At 36.7% G+C, this 20642-nt stretch overlaps 1 protein-coding gene across 1 annotated transcript; it reads left to right on the top strand.

The window, feature by feature from the left end:
• Window positions 1–8348: 8348 nt before the first annotated feature.
• LOC114292618 (protein ILITYHIA-like) lies at window positions 8349–12110 on the top strand. The gene is made up of 10 exons (XM_082918864.1): window positions 8349–8399; window positions 8493–8599; window positions 8693–8752; window positions 8838–8952; window positions 9081–9191; window positions 9275–9412; window positions 9740–9811; window positions 10535–10618; window positions 10756–10966; window positions 11992–12110. Exons 1-10 carry the CDS (start codon window positions 8349–8351, stop codon window positions 12108–12110), a joined length of 1068 nt encoding a protein of 355 aa, XP_082774990.1.
• The last annotated feature ends 8532 nt before the right edge of the window (window positions 12111–20642 follow it).

The following is a 20642-nucleotide window of genomic DNA, read 5'->3' as shown; positions in this document are numbered from 1 at the left end:
TGAGTTGTTCATCTTGAGTTCTTGAAGATTTGGCTTAGACAACTTGGAGAATTGAAGGTTGATTGTTGATTTGTGGTTCTACACTTGTAATTGAAGCTCTAGGTAAGAGAATTCAACCTTTATTGATGTGTTTGAGCTTGTTCTTACATGATCCATGTCAAAATTGAAGATTGAGCCATGTTTTAGTTCATACATGTTGATATAGAGCATAATTCATGCATGCATGTTTGAATTGTTGAGTTGTGAGTTGATTTCATGGTAAAATGGTACATGCATGTCCATGTTTTAAGAGTAGTCCATGTTTTCATCATGTTTTGGAATCAATTGGCTCACTAGAGCATGTTTTGAAGCTTCAAAATGATTTGAATTCATGCATGTTTGCATGTTCTTCTTGTTCATGAAAATGGTTTGAAATTGAGTTTGAATTAAACACCCTTGGGCTTTGATTTCTCAAATTGAGCTTTGAACCATGTTATTCTATGTGTTTATAAGTGTTTTCCAGAAAATGGGCCCAAGAGGATTGGTTTTAATGCATTTGATTGTGAGTTTGAGCTTGGAGGTGCAATCTGGAATTCCCAGATTTTGCACTTACGCTCGAGCGGGGAAAGTAACGCTCGAGCGTGGAATCCGAGCATCCAGCATCTCTCTGCACTGTTTTACAGTCCGCTCGAGCGGAGGATCGGGCGCTCGAGCGGAGTCATGTCTCAAGCTCGAGCGGGCGTCGAGTGGAGATTTCACCCATCCAGTACTTTTACAGTACGCTCGAGCGGGAAATGTTACGCTCGAGCGTGTACCTTTGTTGCATGACCGCTCGAGCGGGTAAACCTGCGCTCGAGCGGAACTCTGTTTTCCTGAAAATTCTGAAAATGCTTTTACGTGTACATCCTTGCATCCTCATCCCATTCTAGGCATTCTTAGGCCTAGTTTAAGACATCTTAATGAGGATATAGATGTAGAACACACCGAGGCATTAGGGACCAAGTTATTTTCTTTCCCCAGCTGTATAGCTTAGTGTGTGTTCAATCTGTTAACTGTGTAGGGTTGGCGACTGGGGAGACACGCTCTAGCATACTGTAGCCCGAACTCTGTGAGTAACAATTGTGTAAAGATATGTTCAAATGATTATCTTCTGAATACTGAACTGAACTGTTTACTGAACTGACATTGCTCACTGAATGAATGTATGTCCTATATTCTGAACTGTATTGTGGCATCCTTAGCACCTACTGTTTACTGTTACTGCGACAGAATTCTCTGTCGGTTCCCTCGTGGAACCACTACTGTTTACTGACTGATGGCCATCATTACTGTTCGGTCTTTAAGACCTACTGTTTACTGTACTGTTATGCTAATGGGTGTACCACATATGACTGTACTGACTGAATGACTGAATACTGTTTAAATGAACTGTTTTCATACTGTAAGGACATTCATTCTTAACCTCTTTACGCATTATGTTATTCACTGGGCTTTAGCTCACTGCTCATATATATATGTAGGTGTACAGGCACCAGACCGTGGCTAGAGGCGTCAGGGTTACTCCAGTTTTGTCAAGCCAGCCTATGTGCCTCACTGTGAGGTTCCGAGCCTATCGTGTCAAGGCTTAGGGGTGTTTTAAGACTCCCCCTTCTGTACTGTCTTACTGTTTGTATGGACTGAATGTTTACCGTACTGTTATATAGGGTTGAGTCCCTAGTCTGAATGATTGTAAATATTGTACATACTGTTCTGTACTGTTTACGTATAAATGTATGAAAAGTCTTTTTGCATACAGACTGTCACAGCTCATTGGGCATTGTTTATTTACTGTTTTGGCTTCCGCCAGGCCCTGTACTCTGTTTTACTGTATTACTGTTCAGCAGGCCTTCGGTAATCTCGGATTACTGGCCGGTTACGGTGCTAAACCCATAGGGCCGGGTTTGGGTCGTGACACTGTGCTTGGTTTTGTAATGAAAAAAAAAGGAGGGTCTTACTTAGGTCCAGGTTGGTTCTGAAAAATAATTGTCTGTCCCCACCTGGAGTTAAGTAAGGTCGATACTAAAGACTGTGTTCTTTAGGCAGAGCTGCTTAAGTCACTACAAGAAATTGCACTTTTGGCGACTACTTTTGGCGACGACGTCAGTTTTTCATAGCTAAAAGTATATTTTTGGCAACACAGTGATGAATTTCGTTGGTAAAAGTAATCCTTTAGCGACGCAATTTACTATCGTCGCTAAAAAGCCATAACATTCACTAAGCGCCAAAATTATTGGTTGGCGCCAAAATTTCAAAAATTTTAGCTACGAGACTTATTTTTTAGCAACACAATGAGCGTTTCTATTAGTGTGATTACTTTTGGCGACGACAAGTTGGCGTGGGCAAAGAGTTAAATATTTAGCGACGATAACGCTATTCGTTGGTAAAAGTTTAGCTAGTAAGATAAAGTGATTTAGTGGTTTGTGTTTTTATTATAACTTTTGAAAGAGTTTTAAATATTCTAGTTAAAATTAAAGTGATCATTGAATTAGATCACAAAATGAATCCATCAAACCCAATCATATTCTTAAGTTGAGATGGTTAATTTGAGATAATTTAAATTTTTTCAAAGAATGTGGTTAGATTATCAATTTCAATATATTTGGTTTTATTTTCAGAAACTAGTTTCAAATTTTCTTTTTCTAAAAAACTAAAAAAAAAAAATTGGGTGAAAAAATAAAAAATTACTTATTATACTACTAGAAAAATGGGTATATGACATAGAACCTTTTGCGACAGCATAATTATTCGTCGCAAAAAACAATTTTTTACAACGATTAATATCTTGGCGACAATAGTTACTTTTTGCGGCGACAATTACTGAATCAAAAAGAGAAAAAAAAAATGGTAGTGTTTTTTTTTTTTTTTGGCCATAGCCTTTGTTGTGCGGTCGCTAATAGACAAAAAAATAATAATAATAATAATAAAATAAATAAATAAATAAAATAAATAAATAAACCCTCCGGTGCCCAAAATCCCCAAAGTTTATGACATCTTGGTGCCTCTGATTTTTCTTTTCATTTTCACGCTCAACTCTCTCTCCATCTGCATCTTCTATTTTTGTGCGACTCAGAATCACTCCCATCCCACCGGCAAGGGCTCAAATATGTAGAGCATCAATGTCGAAGCCACCGTTGCTCATCTTAATGTCGCACAGGACCACATAGTGTCCGTCAATCGTCCATCGTCGCACATCATCGCATGGCCACCGCCGCTCACCATTGCCTCGACGACCACCACCGCCATTGATGTCACCATCGTAAACCAGCAACCATTCTCTTCTTATCTCACATTACGATCCACCATTGGAGCACTACCCCCAAGTATGTCCTTCATATTTCGCTCTCTCTCTCTCTCTCTCTCTCTGTGTGTGTGTGTGTGTTATCTTTGAATCTCTATCTCTATTCCCCCAATTTCGGCCTCTAGGGTTTTTTTCGCATACCTTCAAGCAAACCCACCCCCAAATCGACCCACCCACTTTCACACCTTCTGCACTTTCTACTTCAGCAATCTGATTGTGGATGTCTCTTCTCTTCTCTTCTTACTAGTGATTATTAGTTGTCCATGGTGCAAATTCCAATCTCCGACCTCAATATTTTCTCACCATTATATCTCTATTTTGAACAACACCTCATGATCTGGATTCCCTATTCGATTGCCTCCAATCATACATGATTTTCTCGAGCCTCGCATTCTCAATGTTAGGTAATTAAAGTAATGTTGTGCTTGATTTCATTTGTATTTTGCTGTTATAAATTCGATTCTAGTTAGCTTTTTTGTTTCATTCTTTGCTAATTAGAAGTGTTATGATCTAATTAGACAAAAGATGAAGTTCCATTCTAGTTAGCATTTTTTGTCTAATTCTTTGTTTGATAGTTAGATGAAGTCTTATGATCTAATTAGACAAATTGACGCGTTTTCGTTTCATGTTGATATATGCATCTTAGTTCAAACTATATAAATCTAAATACCTGGCTGATAAAGAGTACAAACTATATAAATTACATCTTGAATTAAAGAATTTCCATTACAATAGGGACAATTTGAAAGGGCATACTCAGTTACATAGGCGCAGTGCTTTTTTATTGCATTTATTGAACTGAGCCGAACCAAAACTACTTTCTGTGGTTTGGTTTTGGCCTGATTTCACAGGTTGACGGTTCGATTATAGTTCTAATTTTTTTGAAACTGTAAAAAATGGTTCAGCTTCTGGTTTACTTTAAAATGGACCAATTCGATCTGTGTACACCCCTATTGTTAACTATAAAAAAGTACATATGTTCAACCTTAGATTCCAAACCAAAAATGCTATGCATTATGAAAATTTATTCTTAATTTTATTTCAAAAGTGGATATGTGGTGTAAATTTGAAATTATTAAGATGTGAGCCTCACCTATGAAATATAGATTATTGATTATATTTCCTCGGTAATATTTTTTTGAATATCTAGTACTTCTGCATTATTAGCCGTCTCTTAAGTTTAAATTTGAATTTGAAGGCCAGTAAGACCTATCATAAGTCTTATTTTAACAATTTAAACCGTTCATTTTGTAGAGGGCATTTTATGTATAATCATAGTAAATTTCATTTTATAATGTTTATCTTTAAAAAATTAATGGTCTATCTTAAATAATTTATTCATCGTTCATTTTTTTCAAAGATAAGTATGACAAAAAAAAAAAAAAAAAAGTTACAGTTATCAAATTAATTTTTTTTTTCTATAAATGATATAGATGGAGAGATTTACAAAATAAAAATTTGAATTATCAAAACGAGACTGATAATGACATCTTTAAATGAGAAGTTATTGGTTGGTCTAGAGGCAGCGCCACGTGGAGGTCTACATAATTGTAATTGATAAAAGAGATGAAGTCTATGATTTTATATTGAGTGATTGAGAAATATAAAGAGATATAAAAATTTATGATTAGCGTCACGCCCCAGAATCAACAAATAATTTTTCCCTTTAAATTATTTCAAGTTTAAGTTTGAAATTAAAAGAAACCTAATCAATTGCTACATTGGGAGTAGAGTTCCACAACGAGCAAACCAACGCCCAAGCGTACCAAATTAATGCTCCCCCCACCTTAGAAGAACGCTTGACCAAGAAGGGCCTCTCTCCCACTCCCCCGTTCAGCAAACCCTCTTGCCATTAGGGTTCTTAGTCCCCCGAATATGGTAAGCTCTTGATCTCTCTATACATATAAATATATATATCGATTTCTCTGTTATTTGTCTATTAAAGTTTGATTGCTTTTTAGAAGCATTGTTTTCTCATGAATTTTCTTTCTTCGCAGGCTGATTCTCCTCGAAAACGGTAATACACTCGTACTCTTACCCATGTATATGAATTTTTCGTATATGATTTGTTGGGACTTTTGATTCATGGACATGATCTTGCCTCTCTTTAATTGAAGATTGAATTTTTTTAATATATTTATATATATTTCTCTTCATTTCTCATACAGAGAACAACGGTTTAAGACTGGCGATATGACATTCACGACATTTGAAGGACTTCTAGGTTCTGCTAACTATATTTTAAGAGGAATGCAATGAAAATGATCTATTTTGGGTATATTTGGGTTGTTTTGTTTTTTCTAATAAACAATTTAGAATTGAGAAAAAGCTTGAAATCCCTAAAATCTCAACCTTAAATTTACCACAATGATGTGGATTGCTACATGGATTCTGTTTATTCCTGTAAAATTAAATACCTTTGTCAGAATGCGTGCCACGTAATTGTGGGTGACTTTATAGGTCTCAAGTAAGACTCTTGATTTATATATGTTTTGGGTGATGGGACATTTGAACATTTCTCTAATATGTGCTTGCAGACTATCAGATATAGGGGACTCCCCTAAAAAAAGGGCCCCTATTCTAAGAGAAGTAGCATAAGTGTTTTTTTTTTTTTTTTGAACGTTGTTGATCCCTGTGCTGGATTACAACTTAGAGATCAGATGTTTAAATTTGTTGCTTCTTATTTATTGTAGCATAGGAATAGGAAAAAAAAAAGTTTTGGTTTCTACTTGGCGTGCTTGAAGCCTTAATTTTGTTGCTATTCTCTTTGAAGAGAGTTTATGTGTTTGTTTGCTTGTGTGGGGTTTCGAGATTTGTCCTTTCATTTGAAGAAAGATTGATAGGTTGTGTAGACATATGCTGGGAACTCATTTTTTGGAACTCGGTTATTTGAGGGATCAAAAACTTAGGATAGTGACAGGCTTTTTTTACTATTTTTTCATCCTTGCTTGGAAAAAATAGATAAATAATATGGAACCATCAAATGCTGCACGACTGCATGTGTCATTTAGTGAACAGCTATATTGTTTGGGTCTAGAGATATATGAAGCAAAGGAAACCTTGGTTCCTGATGATTAGTTGGTGTTAAGACACGAAGGTCGCAGTTAAAAGTGCAAGTGTTTCGGCTTTGTAAATGCAGGGTTTTTTTTTTCTCTTTTAAAAAGTTAGCCACCTCTCTAGGTGCAGTCCAATTTCTTTGTCAAAACAGTAAAAATGTTAGTTATGGCATTTGCTTTGGTGAGTGAATTAGCATAGGATTTGATGAACCTGACAAGTAATAAATAAATGCATCAGTTCAAAAGCATGAATGCAAGATGATTTGGTTGAAACTTAAGAGGGTTCATGGGTTATTCGATATGATAAGTGATCTCAGCAAGTATGCAAGTTATTGAATTATTCAAAATAGAAGTGGGTCCCTCATGTTTGACAATTTGAGGAACCAGATAGCTATGTTTTCACTTTTTTGTGTTCATGTCAGATCTTTGCCCCTGCTCCTTCCAGCTGTAGAGGATGGTATTTTCAGTGATAGCTGGCGTATCCGACAAAGTTCTGTAGAATTGTTGGGTGATCTCTTGTTCAAGGTATATGCTGCTCGTCCTTTTCAAAGTTAGCTTTGTGGAATTTCTTCTTGTTTTTTCCTCGACATGGTCTATTTCTTCTAGGTTGCTGGAACCTCTGGAAAAGCACTTCTTGAGCGTGGTAGTGATGATGAAGGAGCAAGTATTGAGGCACAAGGGCGTGCTATTATTGAGGTTCTCGGAAGAGAAAAGCGTAATGAAGTTCTTGCTACATTATACATGGTTCGAACTGATGTGAGCTTAATAGTGCGCCAGGTAATGCTGCTGTCAATATAATGGATTGCTTTGTTTGTTAATATTTTGCTGCCTTTTGGTTTTTGGACATGTAGACTGTAAGTGTGTTCCTCTCTCTCTCTCTCTCTCTTGTGCAGGCTGCATTACATGTGTGGAAGACCATAGTTGCAAATACTCCCAAGACTCTGAAGGAAATAATGCCAGTTTTGATGAATACTTTAATTACTTCTCTTGCATCATCATCCCCTGAAAGGAGACAGGTCCGCTATTCTTCTTGTAGTGTTTTCTAAGCTATGATAGGGTTTTGTACAGTCCCAAATAATAAATTCAGTTGCTCTTATATTTTCAGGTTGCTGGATGATCACTTGGTGAGCTTGTTAGAAAGCTTGGGGAAAGAGTTCTACCTTTAATCATTCCAATTTTATCACAAGGGCTAAAAGACCCTAATGCTAGCAGAAGACAAGTGAGGCTTTTGACCTTTAAATTTTACTTTGTGGATCTTATTTTCTTGTTTGCACTGGGCTTGATGAGTATCTCTGAAGACATGGCTGACAAATAGGTTTCTCTTGTTTTGGCAACATTTGGTTGACTTATTGCAAAAAAAATATATGTTGGCAACATTTTCCTTTTTTCTTTTTTCACTTGTTATTGTTTACATTCTTGGTGTTGTTTTAAATTAGTATGGATATCATGACTGTTTATCTTAACTAATAGCGTAGCATAGGCAATGTAAATTGTAGTAGTGATCTAAGAAGCACATACACACTTCTAAGAGGGTGGCATGTCCTTGTTGACACTGACATGTCAGATCTTTCTAGACCCGGAAATGCTTCGGACAATTGGTATACACAAGTGTCCGTCACTTAGGCACATATAAAAGACATTATAAGTGTGAACAAAATAACATAGGATACAATGATAAAGAAAACAATTTAGATTTATATCTATTAATCTCTCCTTTTTTAATTTTTGTTTTAGTTCGCAAATCCAATTTTCTCTCCACCAACAGGGAGTATGTATTGGTCTGAGTGAAGTGATGGCCAGTGCTGGTAAGAGTCAGTTGTTGAGTTTCATAGATGAGCTCATTCCTACCATCCGTACAGCCCTTTGTGATAGGTTTGTTGATCAATTGCTCTGATTTGCTAGTTCACCTAATCTATTCCACTTCTCTCTAATCTTTGGTGTATGCTGTATTATGTTTCTTGTATTTCTTTAATAGCATGCCCGAGGTTCGTGAGCCGGCAGGCTTAGCATTCAGCACACTTTACAAGGTGCTCTTTCCTAATGTTTTTTAGTCATTTTGATTTTATTTTTAACATGGTACTCTAGAGCAGAAAAATGTATAATAAATTGCCATAATGTAGAGTGCCGGATTGCAAGCAATTGATGAGATTGTCCCAACACTCTTGCATCCTTTGGAGGATGATGAAACCTCTGATAATGCCCTTGATGGCCTCAAACAAATCTTAAAGTAAGATATTCCACTTCTTAGATTAAATGTTGGACTTCTTGTTGTTTTTCAGCTGTTTTGTGGTCCTTAAATTTCTTTGCATGTTAACTTCAGTGTCAGGACTGCTGCTGTTTTGCCTCATATCTTGCCCAAGCTGGTCCATCCTCCTCTTTGGTATGCATATAGACCTCCATTTTTGGTAAACTGATACAGTTTTTAATCCTATTTTTTTTGCTAACACCTTTGGATATGTATCCAGGGCCTTCAATGCACATGCTTTGGGAGCTCTAGCTGAGGTTGCAGGTCCTAGTTTGGACTTCCACCTCAGTATTGTCGTTCCAGCTTTACTCACTGCAGTGGATGATGATAACATGGTACGAAACTCTATAATTATAACTTGTTTTGTTAGTACTTGTTTTTTATATCATTTTATATTTCTTGCTTTATTTTAATCCTTTTACTATGGTAATCAATAATTCTCTGGTGCTCTTTGAAAATTTAGGAAGTCCAAAATTTGGCAAAGAAGGCTGCAGAGACTGTTGTCTTAGTCATTGATGAGGAAGGCATAGAACCATTGATATCAGAACTTCTTAAAGGGGTTGGTGATCATCAGGTATGTTTTTGCTGAATTTTTTGGTTAATATTGTTTTCATCCTCTCTGTCCATCTCTCTTTTGTGACTGTTTTTTGGTTGCAGGCTTCAATTAGACGAAGTTCTTCATATCTGCTTGGATACTTCTTCAAAAACAGCAAGTTATATTTGGTTGATGAAGCTCCGAAAGTGATAACCACCCTGATTGTTTTGCTCAGTGATTCAGATTCAGCTACAGTTGCGGTAACTCCATATAAATAATATGTGGTTTTCTTTTGCTCCTCTGTGGTGCATGTTGTTTCTTACCATTTGTTCAACAGGTTGCTTGGGAAGCTTTGTCTTGAGTTGTTGGCTCAGTTCCTAAGGAATTCCTTCCTTCATATATAAAGTTAGTTCGTGATGCAGTTTTTACATCCAGAGATAAAGAGTGTAGGAAAAGGAAGGTTAATATGGTTTTATTGCAGTATAAATAATCACTCGTAGATGACACTGTGAACCATAATCACTATAATTTCCTTGGGCCTAATTTCTTTTGGGGCATCCTCAAATTAATCTTTTTCTTGCATGCAGGGAGGGCCAGTTCTTATACCTGGATTATGTCTCCCTAAAGCTCTTCAACCATTGCTTCCTATCTTTCTCCAGGTATGCCTGTTCATCTCATTCGTCCGAGCTCTTATATAATATTCTTGTAGTGGTTGTGGCTTTATTTTCCAATCATAATAAGATGCTTTTGGATAATATATATTTTTTTCACTTTAATGGGGACCACACCAGTGTCATGCATATTTTGGGTAATAGCCTAGTTTTGGGATGGTAGATGAGATATGGGATTATCAGCTGGGTTATACTTGCTCTTATTTTAAATTATAATCTGTGGCTATTTGGTGAAATTGAAAATTTGCCATTGATATGGTGTGTTTGCTTGCACACTGCACATTGTTGATTTTTTTGATTCTTGAATGGTGACAAATTGGCCTTGCTTTTGCTGTGCTGTTCTTCTGCTTATACTAGAGCTTGTTATTGCTGATCTGTACTACAGCCTGTGCTGATCTGTTTTGTGCATCATTGCTGATCTGTTTTGTTATGCTCTTGGATTACAAAATGGAGTGAGGCAGTGCTGAGAGAGCCTGGTTTTGATGGTCTGCTGCACTACTGGTCCGGTATTGTATTAGGATTGGGAGTTCATTTTGCAGCAATTTTCTGTGCGGAGTTGGATAAAGATGCACTTCTTAATCATATATTTTTTTCCTTGGTTCATGAAAAGAAGAAAAAGAAAGTATCCTGTCTACCTATTTGTTCCATTACATGCTTCAAGTTTGCTAATTCTCTAGTTGCACTGACAGTTAGCTTGTTATGGATGAAAAGGTGAAGAGGTCAAAGGGGTATGCTTTTATTCAGTACACTAGTCAAGATGATGCCCTGCTAGCTCTAGAAAGCATGGATCATAAGGTAATAGGCGTATATTTGGTTGACATATTTCCACAAGAATGCTTACTTTATCATCATATAATAAAATACTAATTTATGGTCTTGCTTCTGTAGACTTACACCTTGTTTTCAAATAAAATTTGCTTATTGATGGTTAGGGACGGCTTAAAAATGGGAATATTGCTGCTATAAAGGTTCTTTCACCTGAATCAAGTCAAGGAGTAAAGGAGTTCTTGACAGAGATTAGAGTGATTTCAGATATAGAGCACCAAAATTTAGTCAAGCTCTATGGCTGTTGTGTGGATGAAGATCATAGAATTCTGGTCTACAACTACCTTGAGAATAACAGCCTTGCACAAACACTTATTGGTAATTCCATCTATCCGTTCTTAGTTTGGTAGTCTTTACACTTATTGGATTGGTAATTTAGTCCCCTGTTACAAGCCTTTTTTTTCTTTATCAGCAAAAATAGTTTATTGATGTAAATTAATTGAGTACTACTTAGTATGTCAAACATACATCAATAAAAATAAAAAATAAAGAAGGCGTAGGAGAAATGCATGAATGTTTAAGAACATGTGTCAAGTAGGTTAGCACATGATCTCAACCAATCAAATGTAAGACCTAGGCTCAAAAAAAAAAAAAAATAGTAATTGGCAAGGCACTAACTACCAGAACTAGTAGGTTCCCTGTGGGGGTTGTCAAACACATACAATAAATTGTTGTGTGCAATATTTTTTCAGAAGAAAAAAAAAAGTGTGCAAGCCAGGATTCGATATTAGGGGTTTATAGTGTGAAATAGTTCAGATGACTACAATAGTAGTGGAAACGAGATTTTGAACTCTGGGTAGCAACTGGGAAATAATATTAAAAAAAACATTAGGTACCACATGAGTGCTGCTAGGCTCGGAGTGGTTGTCCTTGTGAAATCTTAAAATCATGGCTGGAGGCATGTCCTTGAATTGTAATGGATTTTAATCAAATCCCTGTTGGGTTACTTTAACTTCAGCCCTAGAGTTTTTCAGTTACTTTGTAAATGTGATATATCTTAGTACATATCGATGCAGTGGGTTGCTATCGGTTGCCAATTCATAATGCATTTGTGATATAGGTTAGGGATGTGCACTTTTTGAAATTGAGAAATTATGCTTACATGAACAATCAACTAATTTTATTGTCTACTTTCTGGGAATAGTTTTAATATGGACAAATATATGAGTTTGTTTGTTTAAAGATTTAGATTTTTTGGGATATCCTTTTTTGTTTTCCTTTGCTAAGTGCTGCAGAGGGTGTTGTACAGGTTATTTGTAGGTTTGGGATCAAACAACACAGGAATATGAGAGAGGGCAAAAAAGCTAATTGGGCTTTGTTTCAAAGTTGTCATTGATCAATAGAGGCTGCTACCAGATCCTCTTTTTTGCTGGTGGCTGATGCTGCTGCTTGCTGGTCTGCTGCTGCCGCTACCCTGGTGGCTGATGCTTGCTGGGCCACTGCTGCTGCAATGTTATTGTGACGCAACTGCTACTGGATGTTGGTCTGCTACATAAGTTTGTGGGTGATTTGTCGTGCCGTTTTGCCTATCTTTGTTAGTTTCATGTTTTCATTTTGTTATCTGATGTTTTTACTGTGGGTTCACAATTTGGATGTATTTGGGTATTTTAGTGAGTTTACCCTTTTAGGTTTTATACACTACTTCCAAAAGCAGTATCAGCAGTGTTTTTTTTGCTTGCACATCAACTTTAGGTGATTTCCTATCAATGTTATTAGTTTGTAATAGTGGTGCCTGAGGGATGTCTCTTGTAAATCTGTAAATCTTATAAAAATATATAAATTATTTTCAATTATTTTTGTTGGTAAATGTGTCGCCAAAAGTTTATTTTTGCCCACTCATATTGTGTTGCTAAAAGTGTATTTTTAGCCAATGCCAATTTGTCGTTGCCAAAAGTAAACCTTTATCGACAAACAAATCGTCGGCAAATGGCAATATTTACCAACGTAAATGTGTTGCCAAAAGTTTACTTTTGCCCACTCATATTGTGTTGCTAAAAGTGTATTTTTTGCCAACGCTAGTTTGTCGTTGCCAAAAGTGAAGCTTTATCGACAAACAAATCGTAGGCAAATGGCAACATTTACCGATGTAAATGTGTCGCAAAAAGTTTACTTTTGCCGACGCATATTTTGTTGCTAAAAGTATATTTTTTGCCCATGCAAATTTGTGTCGTGAAAAGTGCCACACAATTATCATATTTGAATGACTTTTACCGACGCAAGGTAAATTGCCAACGATGGATGAAGGCTTTTAACGACGACTATGTTCGTCGCTAAAGGTATTACTTTTACCAACGCAATGATAATTTCGTCGGCAAAAACTTTTGCCAACTCACTTTTGCCTATGGGTTGCCAACGTAGCTTTGTGTGTTGGCAAAACTCTTTGCCAACGAATTTTCCCTTTTAGCAACATATTTTGTTGCGTTGCAAAAAATGTAATTTCTTGTAGTGAGTATGTTACAACTTTGATGGTATAAGTGCATTTGAATGGGGTAAAGGTATAAAGAGGTATCTTACTCAGGTCCAGGTCGGTTTGAAAAAACAATTGTTTGCCCCCACCTGGAGTTGAGTAAGACTAGTGCTGGAAGTTTGCTCCTGATAGAGTTTAGCCAAGTTTGTTCCAACTTTGTTTATACGCAGCAATACTGAAGTGTTGATGTGACGATACTTAAGAAGTTCTGTGGACTCAGAGGTGTTTACTTAAAATATGTTAGTGCTGTTTCCACTAAGCAATTTCACTTGGCTAAAGTCCAATTTAGTTTCCAAACATAATTCCACCAAGCAATTCCACTTGGCATGTTTGAGTGCTAACTAAAATTTAATTCCATTCAGTCGTTCTGAAACAAAGTCCATTTGGGTTAAAACCAAAGCTGAGTTCGTTTGATACACATCAAACCTAATTCGGTTTGATAAATATCAAAGCTATTTCCGTTTGATAAGCATCAAAGCTATTTCCGTTTGGTGAATAACAAAGCTAATTCCGTTTGATAAACATCAAAGCTATTTTCGTTTGGTGAACACCAAAGCTAATTACAAAAATTTGATAAATTTGAGAGAAGTGGGGAGGCATTTGCATTGGTCAAAAGATAAATGTCTTTACATTCTGATAGAGAAGTTGGGGTATAATTCTATTGATAGTATTTCTTGAGATTTGCTACATTCTAGGGCCGAGGTATGGCTTTACCTTTGAGATCCTCTAGGTAATAAGCTCCATTTCCAGCAACAACTGTGACTTTGTATGGACCTTCCCAGTTAGGCCCAAGTTTTACGTCGCCAGACACCCTTTTGTGATCCATAACTTTCCTCTAAACCAGTTCTCCAGGTGTGAATTGCCTTGGGAAAACTTTTTGGTTGAAACTTTTGATGAGTTGTTGCTGATATGCTACAAGTCTAATCAGTGCTGCTTCTTTTCGGCCTTCTGCCATATCCAGTGCTTGTGCAATAGCTTCCTCATTACTTGTGCTTTCAAACAGTTCAGACCGGAGGGCTGGGAGACCTACTTCAAGATAGATAATGGCCTCCATTCCATAAGTTAGGAAGTAAGGTGTTTCCCCGTTCAGCGTCGTGCTGTGGTTCGGTAAGCCCATGGCACGTGGGGTAACTCTTCAACCCATTTTTCTTTTGCATGTTCGAGCCACTTTTTTACTCCGTTGATGATGGTTTTGTTCGATGCTTCTGCCTGCCCATTACTTTGTGGATAGCCTGGAGAAGAGTTCTATTATTCGATTCTGAGGTCGACGCAAAACTTTCTGAAGATCTTTCCATCAAACTGTGTTCCATTATCTACAATCAGCACCCGCGGGATGTCAAAACGGACCACGATGTTCCTCATGACAAACCACTTTGTGTCTGCTTCTTTGATACTTCCTAGTGCTTCGACTTCAACCCACTTAGTGAAATAGTCGGTTGCAGCGATGAAGAATCGCCTGTTCCCAATGCCTCATGCCAACGGTCCGACAATAGCCAGACCTCATTTGGCAAAGGGCCATGGGCTGGTGAGTGGAGTGAGAGTTTTGGTTGGCCGATGAATTAGTGAGGCAAACCTCTAACATTTATCACACCTCTGAACGTACTGTCGTGCATCTTGTTGCATCCGTGGCCACCAGTACCCATGAGTAAGGGCTCGGTGTGCCAATGACCTTCTACCAACGTAACATCCACAAATCCTATCATGAATTTTGTAGAGAACATTTTCGACCAGATTTGGATGCACACATAAAAGATAAGGACCGAGATAAGAACGTCTATATAGCTTCGTAGATTGTGATACCCAGAACCATGCTGACCTGTGTCAGATTTTGTTGGCTTCCTTTTTATTTTTGGGGAGAGTGCCAGATTTCAGAAAAGCAAGTATCGGATCCATCCAGCTTGGCTCTAGGTTGCTGTAGAGGACTGGAGATGCAATGTTTGGTTCTAGCACGAACTCAATCCAAACTTTTCTAGCGTATTTGGTATCTACTGATGAGCCAAGGCAGGCCAAAGCATCAGTGTAATGACCCCACCATGTATAATGATTAGCACTTAGTTAATTAAGGAGATTTGAAAATTTAATTGTCAATTATTATAATTTAATCTAGGATTCACGAAAATTATGGAGATTGATTCGTGTATGATTCTATTAAAGATTTATTTTGAAATTAGAAATTAAGGGTCCAAGTGGCTTAAGGAAGTGAAGTTAAGAAGTTGAATTAATTTAATCTTAATTACAGACCCATTTGGGAGTTTAATTAAATATTCGATTCAGTTTAGTAAAATTGAGATTCAATTAATTAGATCCTAATTGGAGTTAATCAAGTCAATTAAATTATGAAAATTGAGAATTGTGATTATTTCAAATTAAATTTATTTATGAGGTGTCCAATTTGAAAATGTAACCTAATTGACAGAAATTTGAAGTTTGATCAGAAATTGAAGGCCTTAATGATTTAAGGAACCAGTATTGAAGATGAAAATAAGTTTAATTTAATATTTGGAGCCTTTTAGAAGTCTGACTAAAAATCTGATTCCGAATGATAAAATTAAATAAAATTAATTGGGCCTTAATGGAAGTCAAATTAGACTAATTAAATTATGTGGGATTTGTGATTAGTTATGATTAATTAATTACGTGTTAACCAAGATTTATTACGACTAAGTGTTGCTTAATTAAAATTTATCCTAAGCATAAATTGCCTTAAGGAACAAACTAGAATTGTGGTGTGTGGGTGCACTGAGAAATTTAGATGGGTGTACTGAGAAATCTGGTTGTGATTTGTGTGCGTGTGTGCGTGTAATGTGAAGGAAGCATATGATATATACATAAATATATTAATATATGAGTTCTTGTATTGAAAAGAGATTGAGAACAAAAAAAGAAGTATGGCTTCATATTTGTTCTGTACAAACCTGTGAGAGAGAGAGAGAGAGAGAACCAAGAAAGGGAAGGAAGCAATTTCAGCTCAAGAAGAAGGAAAACTAAGGGAAAAAAGGCTAGGAGGATCAAGGGAATTAGAAGGGAATCAATTAAACTTCTTGAGATTAAAGTTTAACGTATGGAATCAAACTTAATTTTTTGTAGAATATTTACATTACACTTGAAATTAAGAAGAGTATAAGATTAATCCCATGGAATTTGTAAGGAAATGGGTTTGAACAAGGAAATAAAGCTAGGATTCATAGTTATGGAAATAAACTTGGAAATTGATTATTTTTGGTTTGATGTTGAATATCTTACATGAATTTGGGCCATATCTCTACATGCATGCAATTTGGAAGAATTAAAGAATAAATGTGGGTTTTGATTTTGATTATTAACCCATGCATGTAATGTAATTTAAGAGTTTGACTCAAATTAAGCATATTCTGAAACATATATGATTATGAATTAAATTGACGTTAAAAAAAAAATTAAGTTAAGTTCGAGATTAAGGAAATAAGTTTAGAAAATAGTTGGTTTGAGTTTGATTTCATCATTCTTCATAAATTTGAAACTCAACCTTACATGCATCATGGAATTTCAAGGTTTTGAGATTTTAATTTATGTTTAAAAGGCTTATGGATTTGAATTTGGGTTTGATATGAAGAAAATTAATAATAATCCAAATTAGTTCATACATGCAAAGTTTCATAACTCCAATTTCATGATCTAAAGGAGAATAGAAAAGAGTTAAGAATCAATTTCATGTAATTTCAAAGAAATTAGTAAAAGGGTGAAGAAATTGAATTAAATTCAATTGTAGGAATTAAATTAGAGTTGAGCACTTTGTGGGTTTCATTATTGTATTAAACCATCTAGATACTGAAATTGATGGCCTAAATGGATTCAGAAACTAAAATTAAATATATGGATATGTTAATTGGAATTTTCAGAGTTATTTGGGAAGTTTAATTAAAAATTGATTTTATTTGATTCGTTAAGGTGTGTTTGGGTTTAATTTGATGTTTAGAGCCTTATAAGAATCCAATTAAAAATTTGATTTAAGTTCATATAATTATATGTAGTCAAATTAAGCCTTAATTGAGAATTAATTAAATTCAATTGAAATTGAGTTAGGCTTAAGATTATGGAAATAAATGTGAAGATTAATTATTTGGACCTTGATTTGCTTGAAAATGGAGTTGAAATTGCAAAATGTGCATATTTATGAGTTTTTGATTCAGTAATTTAAACATGGCTGAATAATTATAATTTAATTAGTATAAGCCTAATTTAGGCTTGATTGTGTAATTAGTGAACTTAATAAGGACTGGTTTATGATTAGATTATTTATATTTAATTAGTTTGGTTAATACATAGCTAATAATTTTTTTATTGGAGGTTAATAATCTAATTTATTCCTAATACTAGTCATCCATATTTAAAAGGAATGGAAGAAAAATAAATAAGAATAACTGAATGAAAAATTAGAATCAAATGAGAGAAACTGAAAGAAAAACAGGTAACGAATTAAATTGATTGTAGAGTGTAATCATAATTGTGTTGTGCTTGACTTTATTTGTTTAGGTCGGACGCCGGACCATTAGTACGTGTACCAAGGAGCCCACTGTGAGTAACAATGTTGTAAAGCTATGTTAAATTATAATTATTTTCTGAATGATTAACTGTACTGCTTTCTGAAATGATATTGTTTACTGAATGAATATTTGTCTTATTTTATGAACTGTACTTGTGGCATCCATAGCAACTAACTGTTACTGTTACTGTTACTGCTACTGTTACAGAGATCTCTGTCAGTTCCTATCCTTGGAACTACTGTTACTGTATTGATGGTCATCAACTGACTGTTCGGTCTATTAAGACCTAATGTACTATTCTGCTATTGGATGTACCACGTATGACTGCTATGATTTCTAAATGACTGATATGACATGAGATATGAGACATTGATTGAATAACTGATCTACAAATGCAATTGACTGTTTTAATTACTGAAAGGACATTCATTCTTAACCCCTTTACACATTTGTTATTCACTGGGCTTTAGCTCATAGTTTATTGTATATATGTAGGTGGTCAGGCACCGGAGCAAAGTTAGTGGCGTCAGCCTAATTTCATTTTGTCAAGCCAACCTACTGTGCCTCACCACAAGGTTCCAAACTGCTATTGTCAAGGCTTTGTTTTGGGTGGTCTATATCCACCTCTTTTGAATAAATGCCATATGGAGTCAAGTGAATGTTTCATAAGCTGTCTTGGCTTTGGGATTTAATTCCCCAACATGTCTTTTATTTTGTACTTAGACGTGTTTTGGACTTCAGTTCTTACATATATATTGAATATGGACTTGGACTTACGTCTGTATTGGGGTGTATATATCTATATAAGTTGTTTATGCATTTAAGTCCTCAAAGCTCTTTGGACATTATGTTTTAATATTTACAGGCTTCCGCTGACCCCTCCTATTGTATAATTATTATTACTGTTAAGCAGGCCTTTAGTAATCATGGAATACTGGCCGGTTACGATGCTAAACCCTTAGGGGTGGGTTTGGGCTGTGACAATCAGCATGACTATTTTTGTCCCGACTGATTCGTTCCACTCGTATGGGTCGAAATTTTTGGAGTAGATCCTTGGCCTTGCCTACATACATAGCCATTCTTTCGTCTCATGCTTCATAGACCCCAGAAAGCTGGTTTACCACCAATTATGAATCGCTAAAAACAAGAAGTTGCTCTGCACTGAAGTGTTTGGCACTGCGTAAGCTAGCGAACAGTGCTTTGTTTTCTGCCTCATTGTTAGAAACCTTCCAGCCGAGCCTAAGAGTTTGCTCCCAAATAAACCCTTCTGGTGACATAAGTACTACCCCTGCTCCCGAACCTCAGTTATTGAATGATCCGTCGGCATAGAGCTGCCAGATGTTTCCAATAAAGAGTTTTCATGCTTTTGAAGCGCATTGTTTTCCCAGTTCGGTGGTGCATGGCGCCTGTGCCAAACTTTAGTTCTTAGGCTCGGTACTCTAGGTGGAAGTGAATTCTGCGACAAAATCTGCCAAGACCTGGGCCTTGATTGCTGTCCTGGGTTGAAATCGAATGTCAAACTCACCAAGTTCTATTGCCCATTTTGCTGTTCGACCAGAGAAATCAGCTCGGCTGAAGACAGATCTGAGGGGGAATTCAATGAGAACATTGATAGTATGCCCTTGGAAGTAATGTTGCAACTTTCTTGAGGCGATAAGCAATGCGTAAGCTAACTTTTCCAAGGGTAGATATCGTGTCTCGGTATCTAGTAGAGTCTTGCTTACATAGTATACTAGCCTCTGTTCCTTGTTAACTTCTCGAATCAATACCGCGCTTACGGCGTGATCTGAGACTGCCAGATATAAGTACAGCTCCTCTCCTGGTTCTGGAGTGGACAGAAGAGGTGGTGTACTGAGGTATCTTTTGAGACTTTGCAATGCTTCGGTACACTCAGGACTCCATTCAAACACTGCCTTTTTTCTCAGTACTGGAAGAAGGGCTTCATCCAATCTGAAGACTTGCTGATGAACCGATTTAGGGCGGCCGCCATTTCGGCTAACTTCTGTAGTTCTTTAGCCTTTATTGGTACTTCAAGCTCTTGTATTGCTTTGATTTGATCCGGATTTGCCTCGATTCCTCTGTGAGTGACCATGTTCCCCAAGAACTTCCCTATTCCTACCCCAAAAGCGCATTTCAAGGCATTAAGGCGAAGCTGATGGTTTTTTAGGATGTCAAAAACTTATCTTAAGTCTGCAAGGTGGTTTATAGCGAGCTTGCTTTTTACTACCATATCATCTATATAAGCTTCCATGGTTTTTCCAAGTTAGTCCTTGAACATTCGAGTGATCATTTGCTGGTAGGTTGCCCCGGCGTTCTTGAGGCTGAACGACATTACTTTGTAGCAATAAGTGCCCCTTGGAGTGATAAACGCTATCTTCTCCTGATTTGGGCCAAACAATGGTATCTGGTGATAACCACTATAAGCGTCCAGAAAGCTCATACGCTCATGCCCTGCTGTTGAATCCACTAGCTGATCGATGCGAGGTAGAGGAAAGCTGTCCTTGGGACAAGCTCTGTTCAAGTAGGTGAAGTCAACACAGACTTTCCATTTTTCGTTCTTCTTTTTAACTACTACTGTGTTGGATAACCATTGTGGGTACTGAACTTCTCTAATCGCTCCTGATGCTAGGAGCTTTTCGACTTCGGCAATTACCACTTTAGTGTGCTCAACTGAGGATCTCCGACTTTTCTGTACGACAGGCCGAGCGGAGGGGTTGATGCTGAGTTTGTGGCAAGAAAATTCTGGGTTTAACCCTGGAGTATCATATGCTAACCATGTGAATACCTCCATATTTTTCCCCAGCAATTCCAGCAGCTAAAGTTTCTCATCAGCGCCTAGCGAGGTACCAATAAGAAAGTACTTTTCTGGATCATCCTCTTTTACTAGTACTTTCTTCAAATCCTCTACTATATTTTTTTCTGGGGCTCCCCTTACATCTTCTAAGACTGGCTATTCGACCACTTCCACTGTCTGTACCCGGTTGTAAAGTTGTTCAGCCTTTAT

This window comes from Camellia sinensis, chromosome 3 (assembly GCF_055761805.1).
Source record: "Camellia sinensis isolate YWXY chromosome 3, ASM5576180v1, whole genome shotgun sequence".
Classification (NCBI taxonomy): Eukaryota; Viridiplantae; Streptophyta; class Magnoliopsida; order Ericales; family Theaceae; genus Camellia; species Camellia sinensis.
Note: the sequence above shows the minus strand (reverse complement) of the source record. Positions and strands in the feature narration are given on the sequence as shown.